General features: G+C 50.4%; 1 protein-coding gene across 7 annotated transcripts in view; it reads right to left on the bottom strand.

The window, feature by feature from the left end:
• Positions 1 to 677: 677 nt before the first annotated feature.
• VPS8 (VPS8 subunit of CORVET complex) overlaps positions 678 to 15,131 on the bottom strand; it is an 81,792-nt gene continuing 67,338 nt past the window's right edge. For 6 of the 7 annotated variants that reach the window (XR_012587711.1, XM_074592575.1, XM_074592578.1 and 3 more), the window contains 4 exons: positions 14,574 to 14,743; positions 13,783 to 13,951; positions 2,161 to 2,241; positions 678 to 1,437 (listed from right to left, as the gene is read on the bottom strand). Coding sequence is in view for 5 of the 7 variants with exons in the window: in XM_074592575.1 (XP_074448676.1) it covers positions 1,288 to 1,437; positions 2,161 to 2,241; positions 13,783 to 13,951; positions 14,574 to 14,743 (570 nt within the window). In the remaining 2 variants the exon portion in view is untranslated. Of the gene's footprint in view, positions 1,438 to 2,160; positions 2,242 to 2,467; positions 2,537 to 13,782; positions 13,952 to 14,573; positions 14,744 to 15,131 lie in introns of all 7 variants that reach the window. The other variant, XR_012587710.1, reaches the window with a different exon arrangement.

Below are 15,131 nucleotides of genomic sequence, written 5' to 3'. Positions count from 1 at the left end.
GCCCCCCAGGGTGCACGGCGCTGGCACTGCTCCCCAGCTGGGCTGCCCCCTATTCCTGCCACCCAGTGTGAGCTCCACAGGGACAGCCCCCGGCTCTGCGCCTTAGTTCCGTGTGCGTGGAGAGCAAGGCCCGCCCGCTGCCGTGTTCCTCCTGGGACCCTGTGGGTATGGTACCCCAACGGGCCCAAGCGCTAGGGACAAAACGACCAGGGGAAGAGGTGAGAGAGCATTCACCAGACACGCGACACACAGCGTCAGGGCAGGATCTGGAGCGCGTTTCACGAGCAGCATTGCGGGTGACAGTATAGAAACACCACTGCTATCGGGTTGCAGCTGTGTGATAGAGCGATAAAGGTACTTCTGGGAAGGGACACTGCCCAGTTTGGTATTGCAAAACTGTGAGTGGAGCTTAGTAGTGACAAACCTCTCTGACTGTCACACCCATCACAGAGATCCTCTCCCCCTCGCAGCCCCCAAGGGCCTGCAGCACCTTTTTGCACACCCTGAGCCCCTCAAGGTAGGTACAACAAGGTGAGCGGGGAGGTTTGTGCTTCACCCACAGTAACAAGATGCACCCCAGTTCAGTGGCAGCTGTACTGAGAAAACAGCAGCCAGCAGCACCGCCAGAGCAGCAGCCCTCTGACCCGCTCCCCCTGTGCGCAGCTCATGCAGCAAAGTTCAACCAAGGGCCTTTTTAATGGAAGTTTGTAGGAACACACCATGCGCAGGTTAGTTCACACACGTATCGTTTTCTGCATTCTTCAGCCTTTTCCAGGTTTGCCTGTTCTGTACCCTCAGCTCCCACGGCTGCTGCCAGGAGACAGTGGGCCAGGCCTTGGCAAAATGATTGGTTTTACTAGTACTGCAGTTAAAACCCAGGTATGGTACCCATCCACAAAACCAACACGGCACCACGGAACACAGGCTCTGGGCACAGGACCCCACTCCTCCAGTGGAACGGAGCTGACTCAGTTATTTGGCAAAGTTACCCCCGCTGCCATGAGCCTCCAGGTCAGTGCAGGTAGCCCAGTGCTGCGCAGTGCTTCGGCATGCTTGGCTTTGCCCCCAGAGTTCAGTTTCCAGCCCAGCTGCCTTGATTTAGCGAGAGGTGGCAGCAGAACCGGGATACCACCCACTGCTACAAACCCACCAGCACCCAGTGAGACTTGACACAGCACAGAGGGTCCTGGGAAAGGCCGCAAAGGGGGAGAAAGTCCAGTGTTGCGATGGAAAGGCTCCCCAGCACGGAGACCTGAAACCAGCCGTGGCCTTGCCGCAGCCAGAGGGCTAGTCTTCAGCCAGCGGAGGGGGGGCCAGATGGAGCTGGAAGTTCTCATTCTGGAAGACGCTGCTGGTGGCCGGGTCACCTTGGGAAACGCTGAGCAGCCCGTGCTTTTCACCGCCATGGCTACGAGACAGCTCTGTCAGGAGAGCTAGCTGCAAGACAAAACCCAGAGAAATCACCATCCGGCGGCCTGGGCACGCTGCCGAGCGGCACTCGTGCAAGGTGCAGGAAGACAAAGCACTCATGGGGGGCTCACCTTCCTGCAGCAATTGGGAAAACCTTAACAGGTGTAACGAAAAGGGTATATATGGTATGTGGTGACCCGATAGAGCTCAGTGCAGGACAACAGTCCTGAGCTAAACAGCTTTCCATGTGTATTTAGGTTATTTTAAAGTTACATAATTGAAAAACAATCCCAGAAAGAGCTGAAAGTGCCAACAACTGCAGCCAAAACGGGCAGGAGGCCCAAGGACAATGCAAGGGACAGAGAGAGCTGCGCTCTCCTTGGGACAACACAGGGGGCAGGAGGTGTGAGCCGTCTGTGCCATAGCGGGAGCCACACAGTGTCTGGCGGGGAGGTTATTTGCAAATCTAAAAAGAATCCAAGAAACCTCACACTGTGGACACTTTTCAGGCCCAGCCTCAACGCCAGAGGCATTTCCACGGTTTCACTGCCAGTGAATTCCCAGCTCTGTCAGGCAGCGTGGCTGCCTTGTGATGTGAAACAGCCAGTTCTACGCACACTAAACTGCCAGCACTAGACAAAACCCAAGAGAAAAGCCGAAGCCCACCACGCCAGTGCTAATATCTGGCTTGATAACATGCAAAACACTTTTCCCGAATTTAAAACTAAAAGGAAAACAGGCGGTACGTACTCTGGAGGTTCCTCGGTTCAGTCGGCAGAGTTGGTCAAAAGCTTGGATTTGCTGAGGATCCAACAGAGTCTCTGAACTTGTCTGAAAAAGAGAGTGAGAAGGTTACAGAAACAACACAACACACGATGTCGAGTTCACGTACACAGAAATGCCTCCCTGCTCCTGTCCTTGGGCCTGGAGCAGCCAGTCTGCAGTCTGTTTGCAGGGCTTTTTTAGTCATCTTTCCTCTGGTTGAAGCCGCTGTGTGCACCTTAGTTTTGGGGGGGGGGGAACAAAAAAACTATTGTTGCACAAAGGACAGAGATACCTGTACATCCACAGTGACTTATTGATGGGGTCCCGTTGCTGACGGCTCACAGACTAACAGTCCTGTTACCTTTGAGGGGGGGGAAAGAAGGAGAGTCAAAAAAAGAGAGAAAGAAAAGGGAATGGGAAAGCTCCCCTGCAGCCAGCTGGGAAGAGAAGTAATGGGTCTCCACGGACGAGCAGCCTCTCCTGGGCTCTTCCCCAGGCAGCAGCAGCTCCCCCCAGTCCTTTCTCCTCTCTCCTGACAGTCTCCCCCAGCCCCGCTCAGCCTCCCCCGCTGGGGCCCAACACAGCGCTGGCTGCAGCCCGCTGTCACCGGGCACGGCTTGTGCCTGGCTGCTATGGGAATGATTACCGTGCCAGTGACTTATCTACTAATGGTGTCTCTCCTAAGGTCCATTTTTTCCTCTAGTAGGATGTTACAGACTAAAAGCTAGGAAATGAGGGGTGAAAAGATGGGGGGGAGGCAAAGTGACTCACACATCAGTGGCAGCCATGTCCCCTGAGAAACCAGACACAGCAGGCATCGCAGTACTGCTGCCCAGCGGTGTCAGCCATTGCGGGGTACAGGGAGTCGGGTACAGGGTAAGTGTCACCCCAGCAGCGCGGGGGCAGTTACAGAGTTGCAGGTGAGGGCAAACAGAGCTGCAAATAGAGGGACCACAGACTGCAACAAGAGCATTAATGCAAGGAGGGCTGCATACATACTCAAACCGCTTTAAAAGGCATCATTTACATATCCCAGGGAGGGATGACAGAGCATCACAGATTCTTGTAGGTTTGTTCCATTTTAACACATCACAATGTTTCTATTTTGAATGTTTCTGCTCATATTCAAAAGCAAAAGCATCATCAAGAAACTACAACAGGAGCCAGGGAGAACAGCCTCCCTCATGAGCAGCAATCTGGCATCTGTTGTCTCTGGGGATCTATTTTTAAGGGAACATTCAATGTTCATTCTCAAATATTTTCCACAAAATATACATTTCCCAAGGGCTATTAACCCAAAATGCTGCAGTCCTACCAGTGGGTACTGACTGAAGTTGCATCTGCTTTAAACTCTCTTTGGCAATGGATCAAGCTCATCAAGAAGAACGAGCATCGCTGCCTTCAAGGAGTGCGATCGACTGGAATTAAGGCAGAAATCCTGGCCCCACAGAGGCAGAGGGGGCTTCAGCGTTCCCCCGATTCAGGGCTGTTCCCAGTCAGGCACAAGCATGCTCCTCTCCCTGGCACTTGGAGGCTCCGACCACCAGTGAGGCCCTTCTCCCCGGGCAGGCGTTCTCCTTCGGGGTTGCAGTGCTTCTGCTGCAAGGCCCAGGTTGCTTTGTACTTCTCCTGTTTAAAAGCTCCCTGAAGGTGACTCCCAGTCCTACTTGGGGAAATAAGTGCGTGCTACAGCGATACAGAGTCATGGAATCGCCTGGGTTGGAAGGGACCTTTCAGATCATCGAGTCCAACCATAGATCACCTTGTCCAACCGTAAACCACGTGGTGCTGTGCAGGGCACAGCACGCTGTCTCCCAAGCTTCTCTGGAAGAGCTCGCCATCAGCTCTTCACAAGACCCAGCAAGACCCAGCAAACGCCCTAGAAAGCACACCCGGCTAATTATGCTAAGCCTGCAGTTGCCCTAAGCCTGGGCTACACTGCCATCCAGGCTTAAGGTACAGCTTGTGGCCGCTGCCGCCCAGGCGGGCTGCAGTCTGCGTTACGGCTCTGTCTCAGGGCCCCGGGCACAGCCAGGAGCCTCTGGGACAAGGCTCCTTCTGCGCTGCCCTGCCCAACGCAGACGACAAGCTGCGCTCTGCGATGGGTAAGGTCTGGGGGCAGAGGGACAACACTTTGCCAGAGATCACGCTGTCTTAGTCTTTGTCTCAATTTTTAATCACTACCTAAGGTAAAAGGAAAACCCTGCTGGCAACTGTGCAATGAAAATCAACTGAACCGAGCAGCCTTGAAAGAAAGGTTTCGGTGGACAAAAGCTGGAGCACAAATCCTGTGGGGGACGGGACCGCCACCACGCAGAGCACCAGCCCCGGCACCAGCCTTGGCTCTCCAGGCGACACAAGGCTCCCTCCCAGCAGCAGCCCCCAGCCTGCCCTGGCAGGGCTCCTGCTCCACTCAACAGCCATGCTGTCCCCAGACCTCAGCAAAACCCCTCCCCTGGGAATGCTTTACCCACACCTTTGCGTTCATCTCGTGCTCTCCCAAAGCACCTTTACCCCTCCCCCTCTCCTCTGACAGCTCCTCCAGCACTTGCGAAATCCCCTTCCTACTCCGCTCCCAGGGCAGAATCCGGCCACCCGCCCCTTCATCGTGTGAATGTCCCAGAGGCGGCTCAAAGCTGGTGCTCTGGGGGATGGTGCACTGAACGCACCACGGGTTTCCTGAAGGCTGAATCATTCCGTTACTCTCCTGAAGCCACGTGCATCTTGCCTTTGAGACGTTCATTAAACAGCCTGAGAAGAGAGGAATGTCCCAAGCGCAGATTATTTGTGCTGGAAGCCTGTGCTTAAGCTCACTTCTTCCCCATCCCAGATATTCTTTATATTGTAAATAAGTATTTGCTAATCACCAGGCAAGGAGCCAAATGTCCGTATTCCCTGCACACACGGCAGAGGCTTTGGACCAGAGAGCCTAGGACAGTGAGGGTCATGCATCTGCAGCTGGCAGGTGCTTCCAAGGGACATGCAGGCCATTCTCACTTGGAAAAAAACAACAAAAAGCAAGGAAAAACCATCCTCCACAGTTGCTGCAGCCACAGGCATTCAAGGACAAGGAAAATGCTATATAATTGGCCTCCCCTCTTCTGCCATCTCTCTACCACGCATATGTAACTATCAATCAGACCGTTCTCCAGGCTGATGAGCTGAAATATTGCAGGCAAGTCTTTCTGTTGTCATGGAAACAACTGCTGTCAGGCCTTTTTCTTTTTTAACCGTGTCACTAAAGGCATGTTTTCATTCAAGAGCTACAGGGAGGCTCTCGGGGTCCAGCATCAGCACGGAGGCATTAGTGGAATCCACTCGGCTCACTCTGCCTCCAGTGCTGCGGCAGGGCCGGCCGCCTCGTTACTGTCTCCATCAGTATGAAGCGGATTGGCACCTCCAAGCCATTTGCAGCCAAATCCTTCTGCCCCTTCAGGAAGGCCTCAGACTAGACGCAGAACCCAAGAGACGCAATTTATCCCCTCGAGGATCTGGGCCAGCAAGAAGAGGAAAGTTTCCTTTTTGTTGTACGCTTCTCATGGATCCCACCACTATAATGCTAATCTCCGTTGCGCATTTTGCTTGCACATATTCCACCCCCCTCTGGTAGTCACCACACAGCCCTCCTAAGCCTGCAATTATCTTTAATTTAACAGCTACAAAATCCATCATCAGCTAGTGCCTAAGCAAAGCAGATCATACAGCAGCCGTAAGCAGAGACACCATTAACAGGCCAAGAGATCCACCTAACTGGTGCCCCTTAGGGCCATACCTGCCACAAAAGATACTGCTACATCAATGAAAGCATCAGAGCACCACGTTACACCAGGGGGCTGCTCCGTAACACAGAGCAGGTGGAGCCAGAAGTCACAGGGAAGGTTTCGGGAATCACAGGAACAAAACCAACACCCACGTCCCTTGTTTATGAAGGCGAATCCACAGGCAACGGACACCAAGTCCACCTTCTGCCATTCCTCCCCAGCAGCTAGACACGTATTTCACTGTGGCTCAAGTAGCCACACAAAAAGGTGCCCAAACTCAGTTTTTTAATGAGAGCTGAGCCAATTAATGTAAAACTAAATCTATTTCTATCCTGCAGGCTAAGAACCCGCTGTTTTCATGGTACTCCCAGGAACCTGGAACAATTAACCAAAAAGAGAGCAAGGCAGGCAGCTGCCCTGACCCAAAGTCACTAGAATGACGCTAACATTACAAAATTGTTAATGAACTTCAGAAAACCTGAGGACATCCCTCGTAGACCAAAAGCCTGCTGCTGCAGACCTCTGCAGAGCTACTGCAGAGTAACGCACCACTGCTATGGGACAGAGGTGGAAGCAGAGTCTTCCAAGTCACTCTGGGCAATGCGGCAAGTGGGCAAAACCTTTGCTGGGAGGAAGCCCCCGAGCCACCGTAGCTGCGCTGCGGCAGCAGAACGAGCTGCTTCAAGACCAGCCGCCACAGCGTTTCACCACTAACCTCTGCTAGCGCGCGCAGGAGCGAAACCCCTGGCAGCTGGCCAGGCCCTGCCTGCTCCTGTTTGGATGCAGCAGGAGCCGGTACCACCGGGGCTGGCAGCGGCAGGCAAACCGGGACCTGCTGCCTGCGAGTAAACAGCAGCAGTGACTCACCAAAGCCCATGGCAGAGCAGCCTTCCCTCGGCACTGCTGCAGCAGCAGCGATCCGTCACACAGGTCTGTGCTACGGCTCTGTCCTCTGATCTCTCCAGGAGCAGAACGGGGAAGGCAGATGTCTCTCATTTCCAGCTGAACTTTAGAAGCAAACTCCCACTCGAGACAAGGGAGAGGACAGGCTTATTTGTGCTCTAAGACTCACTGCTGCTGCAACGTGAGATACAGCAGCGACCGAGGAGAGAGGAGGAAGGACAACTGTCTGCCTTAAGTATCTAGAAACACCTTGGCACACCTCCATTCTCCCTCGGCTAGCTGGTCTGTTCATCAGCTCATGCTTACACCAGGCGCTGTTGGAATAGTCCCTTGGACAAACGCCGATGCCCTCAGCCAAAGGAGCACTAGCGCTGTTGAGGATTAATTAGATAAACACAAAACCCACATATCCTCACTGGACACTCTGGCCCAGCAGATGAGGCATTTATTTATAATGTAGCAGGCTTCGAGGGAAGCACGGCAGCACACGGATTAAACATCACAGAAACGATGCACAACAGGCCTGTGCTCAGGCGGATCTCAGTTCAGTGCCCGAACCCAAGAGGACGGAAGCATCATGCATGAAGGCAAATCATTCATTTCCTAAACATGAGCTAAAGTGGCTGTTAAACAGCATCCCTTAAGAGCCAGCCACAGAAGGCTCGAGAGGTGCAGTGTCCTCTCTGTGTCAGGAGTTTGGTGAGAGAGAAAGAAGTAAAGACATGTAGAAGGAGGAAGAAGTCCTACTTGGTGTAAGAAGGATTGGTGACCCCTCCTGCCAGAGGCTTATTGATAACGTGACCCCAAACCCTACAGAAAACCCAAGCGGATGCCTCTGCTATCTGTCCCCTTCGTAGCTCCTGACACCCGCGCAGCGATCTGTTAGTGCTGTTTAAGAGGGAAGTTCATAAACGTTCTTAAGAACAACTCTGGTCCTGGGAGCTCAGCTGCAGCTGCCTCGGTCTGTCTGTGCTCAGCTCCCACGTAAACCAACCAAACATACTGCTTTCATTGTGCAACAGGAGGGTACAAGGAACGGGGAGGGAGGGAGGACATGGAAACTGCAGGTTTCCATTTAAGGGATTTACAAAGGACGGATGCTCATCTGCCACTTGCATTTCTGAAAGAAACAGCCAGTAGCACCCTTGGCTACCAGCCATAATTAACCATAATAACCAGTTTAATATTAACCATAATAACCAATAACCAGGTACCAGCCATAATAACCAGCCATAATTCCCTCGTAGGCTCCCCTCTGGGGACTACAAACCGAACCAAAACCACAGCTTCTCCTTATTTTGCTCCCCTCCTTCAGAGGGCCATCAGAAGACAAGACAGTCATCTACACCCTTCTTAACCTTTTTGGTCACTTCTCAGCTTGGAAGGAGTCCAAACGCGGGAGGGGTGCAGCAATCGCCCCCTCCGGCAGCAGCAGGCAGAGGTCAGGGGCAGCGCATGCTGCCTCTGGAAAAGCAGCCTCTCCCACCAGCTGGGAAGCCACACACTTTCTTTCCTGCCTGCGCTCCAAGGCAGATCTGCAAAGACAGACTGAAAGCTCGCGATTTCACAACGAAGACATATGTAATGAGCTGTGCCGGTTCCTTGGGGAACAGATATTTGACTGTCAAGCCCCGTGCTAAACTACATGTAACTACCGGCAACAGGGACTGGCGCAGTTTGTGGGAATCGCAACAGGTTGCAACAGCCCAGCATCTGTCACCGTATTTAAATGAGTCCGTTCTACAGATCCTCCTAGATATGAAATACTTTATTAAAAGGGAGGAAATTTTCAAACCGTAGGAATAGTTTAATTGAAATTGAAATGTGAAGTAAAGCAAAGATTACCCACGGGAATTTTGCCATCTTTTCTCTTAACCAGGACACACCGCTTCCTCGGGTGATCCCAGGAGCAGAGGGCAACCAGTCTCGCTGGTCTTCGCTTCAGGCAGCTTGGAAGTCAGCTGTGTCTGCTTCGTGTTAGCCTCTCACGGGTATGAGAGTGCAAGACTTCGGATTGTAGGCAGTAAAAGAAAATTTCTGCCACGCTACAGACTGCTAAATGTGAAGGCCAGGGGAAACAATTACAATTCAGTCTGATTTTCTCAAAGAAAAACCCCAAACCAACAAAACAAACTAACCCACACACCCAGTGGGAAAAGTCCAAGAATAGAGTCAATTTTTATTTAAAAGCTGCTAAAAGATAACCATGGTTTTGAAATCAGTCTTTTTAAATTTGTATTTTGGTTCCAGTTTTAACTTTGGTGCCAGTTCTCCTCTAGCTGCTAGTTAAGATTCCCGCACTCAGTTTTCTTCTTAAAAAATCACTTTTGTTTCCAATACATTACAAGAAATCTTAAAACACAGATGTTCTGCTGATGAGAAGCCAACGGCACAAAGCATCTCCAGTTCCTTCCTCACGTGGATTTCCTACGCATTGTTGAAGAAGTTAAGGAATCTATCACCAAAAACAACTCCAAAGCCAAAGGACTGGGTATTTTCTCAGTTACTACCTATGTGGGAGTATTCTTTACACAGGAGAACGCGCAATCTTCTAACTGTATAAAGTGCTAATTATCTGCTTGGTGTCATTTGGGAGAAAAAAAAAAAATCACGCCTGGATATTTTCAACATTATAAAGCCCTTGGAAAATTTTGACATTGCTGGGAGTGAAGCTACTAACTGACGGTCACCATTACACTGAAAACAGTAAAATTAGCTCTGCCTACTGATTGACGGAGGTCACGTAACACTTGTCTAGCTCTAAAATAAGTATGGGCAACAAAAATGTCCTAAGCCTTCACTCTTGCCCAGTAGAAAGCACCCAGATGTGCCGCAGAGGGACGTGTAGCATTTCAGTGAAGTGGTGCAGTACGGTACCAACGCCTCGCAGGTGGACATCAGTCAAGAGGCTCCAGGTTGGATGGAAGGGATCGGTGTGGCAAAGAGGGATGCTGGTGGCAGGCTGCAGAACAGAGCTCAAAGGTAGAGTCTGACAAACTGGATTAACTACGCATCGCATTCTCCGTCCTGGCTTGGCTTGACAGGATTAAACTCCTGAATAAAACATATTTGCCATCTGGACAGCTCTAACAACGGTGCCCTCAGAAATCAGGCGCATACATGGAATAACCAGAGCACGTCAGCTTGGGGGTTCGAGGCATCTTCTGCAGAGCTTACAGCCCGAGAGCCAGGACTGTGTTCCTCTCCCCAGTCCCTAGCATGTAGGCTGGCAGAATAAATGGAAAAGACAAACTAGCTCACTGTAACAAGGCAAATTTGTTTTGGAGATCAACGACACAGATACCAGGACTATTTCACTCAGGTATTTAGGCAGCCCAGCTGCTGTGCTTTCACCTACTATGCCTCAGTTAACTTCGAACACCACAATGCAAAAAAAAAAGCACTGCGAGTTTTAAATCGGATTAAGAAAATCATCCCAAACACAAAGCTTTAATGTTTTTAACACTCATTTATGGTAGAGTATAAGGTAAGGAGGACAGGAAAGATGATCAGTTTAGACACAGAAGATTACCCTTGGGAAGGCAGCAAGGTTTAGAGGATAACCCAAAAAGCACAAACTTCTGGGAGCAAAACCAGAGGAAAAGCCCCTTTGCCCTTCTCTCGCTATTCCCCTTGGCTGGAGCAGAACGGCTCAAGCCCTCATCACAGCAAGGCTCCGTGTAAATAAGCGCTAGCACCAGAGTCAATAGCGGCTCAGTGCTAGCTTGTGGCGTCTCTCCACCTCCCCCAATTTCAAGGCGACTGCTACAGAAGTCATGCATGCAAAGCAGGGACAGAGAAAACACTGCCTGTTGGGCTGTCATTTCACATCTAAATCTCAACAACATCGCAAAATTCAAACTGACAGTCTTTGTTTCAACAGAGCAGGATTGGTACTACAAAACGCACTCCAGATGCTCAGTGGCATTTCTCAGTATGAATCTATTCCTAATTCAAGGCTTGCTAAGAAAATAAATACCTAAATGGAGGATTTCACTATGGAAAAAACCCACACATTAGATTCTGCCAAGAGACAGACAAAGCTCTCAGGGTCTTCAAAGTGGTTGCAAAGAAATACCCTACCGCAGATCCATACGCAGAATGTCCCCGGAGCTTCGGCGCTGGCTCCTTGGGGTCTGGGGCAGGCAAGGGCTGGAAGCAGAGCTGTGTTAGTGTAACCTCCCTCTGGGATTTGCTCTTCAGCGTCTGCAGAAACACCAGCTGTGGAAGCAAGGGCAGCCTGACCGACCCAGACCTCTGGGTCTGCCCGGTGTCAGCGGAGTTGAGAGGGAACACAGAGAAGCCCTTCACCAGAGAACTGCAGCACCAAAAGGCTCAACAAACCCGCGACAAACGGAAATAAATCCCTTCTGCGCCTGGGGTGGCACCAGAGACCACTGTTATCTCGGAACCCAGGCTAAGAAGGACCCTTGGGAACACCGGAACGTGGCTCGGGGTGGGGGGAGCCCTGCAAGACTCCCCTTTCCTTCAGTGCCTTTGCTTGCCTGCACCTCCTCTCTCCGCCATCCTGCGTCCTCACCAGGCTGCTGCAGAAATGCACCTTTCCAACAGACCTCAGTCGGGCACAGACCAGTGCCACGTCCAAACGAGCACAGGGAGCTTAGCTGTTTTCATGCTTAATTCTCCATTTAAATGTACTCGAGGCTGCAGGAGAGCAAACCCTGCGCGGTGGCCTGCACCAGCCCGTCCCCAGCAAGCGCTGCGGGGCTGCAGGTGACCCTCCTCGCCCTCCGCCTTTGGCTCCGGGGAGCCAGGGAATACGCACACCCACCTCCTCCACTTCGCATTCCCACCACTTCCCCCAGAAGGAAAAGTCTGTTCTGTAACTCAGACTGTGCCTGGCCAGATTAATCGTCACCTCACAGGGTTGATTAACATTACTGAGCGGTAAGTGTGAAGCAAACAAACTTCCTGGAGAAGCTAGAGATTTTACAGTCTTTTGCCAAGTCTAAACATCTTCAGTTTTTTACGGATCTGACTGCACAGCAGTTTAATTACATGCACGTACAAGAATTAAATATTATAATTTAAATACATGAGGAACCTCACAAACTTGGAGAGGAACTGGGACATCAGCAGGAGGAGATGGGGGGGCTTGAAGCAGAGCTGGCTCTGATGAGCCGGAGCCAAGCTGTGCCGGCCAGCCGTGCACGGAGCGGGGAGCCACAGGCTTCTCTGCCAACAGCACAGGACCGCGACAGTAGGGACACAGCCAGCACTCGGGTGATCTGGCAGGGACATTTCCCAGCTAGCGCCAGGTGATCCACGCTGGAACCCCTTTTTTTCCCCATCCAGTCTCTCCACGTCTCCCTTTAAGCCCCGAGTCCTTGCCAGCCCCTCACTTCTGCAGGTGGATCAGTTAAATAAAGGGAAGCATCTTCTCCTCCCTGCCCCGATCATTCCCACGCCATCTGGAGCATTTTCCACTGCTTCTGCTATGGGGTATGTCCAAACTGGTATTAGAGGGGAGAGACAGGGGTTCTCTGACTGACTGGCTCGGGAGAAGCCCAAGCGATAACCAAGTTATAAGGCACTGCTATAAAATGCCAGGCACTTTAATGATGGATGTAGCTTTAGTACTTAATTTTGCCTTTAGCTTTTAAAGTTAAGCCTGGTGTGCCACGCTCACTTGCACATCTTCCTTTGGAGCAGAAGTGTAGAGGGCAGGACATGGGGCTGTTGAATCTGCCCGACGTCAGAGCCAGTATCCCTGTTTCGCTGTAGCAGGACGGTGCACAAAATGAGGAGCATTTGTAAGCGGACTGACTGGACCACAGTTGATTTACAATCTTCTGGGAGAGCTTTTCTTGCTGTCACCATATAAGAAACTAACACAATTTGACTGCAAAGATTGCATTTTGCTCCATACATTCCTCGGAGATTACTCCCCCACCAAGTCTCCCTTCAAGCTGGAAGCTTCTTTTTTTTGTACTATAGAGAAGCTGATGGAAGTTGACTAATGCTGTTAGCTATCTTTTGATCGGAATTGATTTGGCAGAAATTGAAATAATCTGCTAGAGGAAAACTGAAGTACTACCATAAAAATGTACTCCAAGATTGAATTACTTTGGTTTCAGAAGTGGAAAAACGCCACTTTGCATGCCTCTGGGCGGTGACAAATGCACAAAGTACCTCAAGGCATTTAAGAAGAAACCCTCATCAGCAACCACCTTCGGTGGAACGTGAGGCAGGAGAGTTCAGCTCCCCCCGGTGCAATACCCCTAAAAAGACATCCATCAAACTACCTGCCATTTTTGCTTATAATACCATGCCAGGGAAAAGACAGGCATATTAAGACTGGATTTCTGTTTGAATTGGGGATGGTGAAATTTCTTGCATGCAAATACTAACAATAAATGCAAACTAATTATCTGTTCTCTCGCCCAAATCCAGCTGCATCGGTCTGGTTTACAGGCAAGCTTCTTAAAACATTCTGCGAGCGCTTAGCAAGTCAAAACAATTCCAGATCTTTTACCCAGAGCCAGGTTATCTATTAGGAAGGTAGAACAGAGCCTCAACAATGTATCCACAAGGAACACGACAGCTTTTAATAAAAGTTTTATATAAACACACCTAAAAATAGTTTGAAAGGAACTGTCCACAATGGCCCATCCCAGACTCTCACGTACAAGAGAAAGCGGTGGATGCACTCAGCGGGCAACCAGCTGCCGGCATGCAGCTGCCCTCAGGCTGTCTAGCAGTTCCCAAACCTTCTGGACAAACACATTCCCGTTCCTTGCACAGCTCCGTACACCCACGCCAAAACAAAATGTAATTAATAAACGTGACCAGTACCTGCAGATACTGTGTGAGAGTTACTGATCACGGGCTTGTCGGGAAGCAGGGACATGAGAACAAAGCGATGAAACCTAAAAGCACTGCCCAAAGTTTACTTGGAGAGGACGCACCTCACAAACCTTACCTGTGCCAAGGATGCTCCACTTCCTTTTTTTAGCTCTGAGAAGTTCTCGCTCAGTTTTCCTCCTTTGTTACTTGAGTTGCATTTGTAGCACATCCACCTCATCAGGCCTTTGGTTACCGTCCCACACTCTTTACTCAGCAGACACAGCGAATGGTACAAGTGGCCACAGCTGTAAAGGGAAGAGAATTCTGCTCGGAGCTTGAAGGCAGGGGAACGCAGCCCGGCAGCTCTGCACCTTGGAGGGGAGCTCTCCGGTCAATGGAAAACAAGGCTGCTCCTCTGTAAATACACATCAGCAGCGCATACACTCCCTCCATACCTCCACACCCTTCTGTAGTATTTCAGGACTTGCAAAAATAACAGTAGGTGCCTGTTTGCCAATACAGTTACAGATCATAATACTACGGTAATAATGATCTTGTCTTATTTTACAGCCACCTGGGCACAGACAGGAAAACCAGAGGTGCCAGCAGAGTAGGTAGTCAGGGCAGCAACAGATCCGAGATGTACAAATAGAGGGAAATAAACTCAGGGTGCTGCAATTGCACAAACCGCACTGCTGGGAGAGATGACAGACAGAGCGACAGCTTACGGAACGGCCCTCGGAATTGTAAGGCAGTTCTTTCCAGCCAGACTGAGCTGGCTGCATGCAAAGGCAGTGGGTCATGGTGCAAGGGAGCAGGAATACACGCTCACAGGAATACACCGATTACTTGTGTGAGTCAGAGCTCTTTATCTTTCTTTTCTTTTAAAACTACAAACGTGATCACAGCTGTGACCCTTAACTTTACCTGAAAACAATGATTTCATCAGCAGTTTCTTGCCTTCTTTTGTACTGCTGTAGACAAACGCAGCAGTAATCCTGCTTTGGGGTAAGCCCTCTAGTGACAGAAGCTCTTAGGTTACACAGGGACCAGTGGAGATCATGGTTTAAAAGACTCGTAGTTGTCTCTAAAAGGGTCTGTGTGGAAAACAATACACAGAACAACCAAGTCATTTTGTCATCTCCAGACCGCAGAAACTCCACACTGATCAATTCTTCATAACAAGCAGCTTAGCAGATTACTAAGAGCAAAACCAACCCAACAAAATTGCTTCTTTTTATATGTTTTCTAGCCACTGCCCTCAAAATACTTATCCTGTCACCACATGTGAACGGAGACAATATCTACTTAAGAGTGAAAAGGTAAGTGCTTTACAGGCTTTTGTCAAAGAGCATTAAAAGGGACACAGTAGCCTCATTTTGTCATCTTCCATACCAGATCCTCCTTTTGTTCCATCTTGGTGGGGTAAGCTACTGCTTACATCCTCCATTTTAGCAGAAACATGCTGATAAAAATCAAAGCCCA

The sequence above is a fragment of the Larus michahellis genome, chromosome 6, assembly GCF_964199755.1.
Source record: "Larus michahellis chromosome 6, bLarMic1.1, whole genome shotgun sequence".
NCBI classification, from domain to species: Eukaryota; Metazoa; Chordata; class Aves; order Charadriiformes; family Laridae; genus Larus; species Larus michahellis.
Note: the sequence above shows the minus strand (reverse complement) of the source record. Positions and strands in the feature narration are given on the sequence as shown.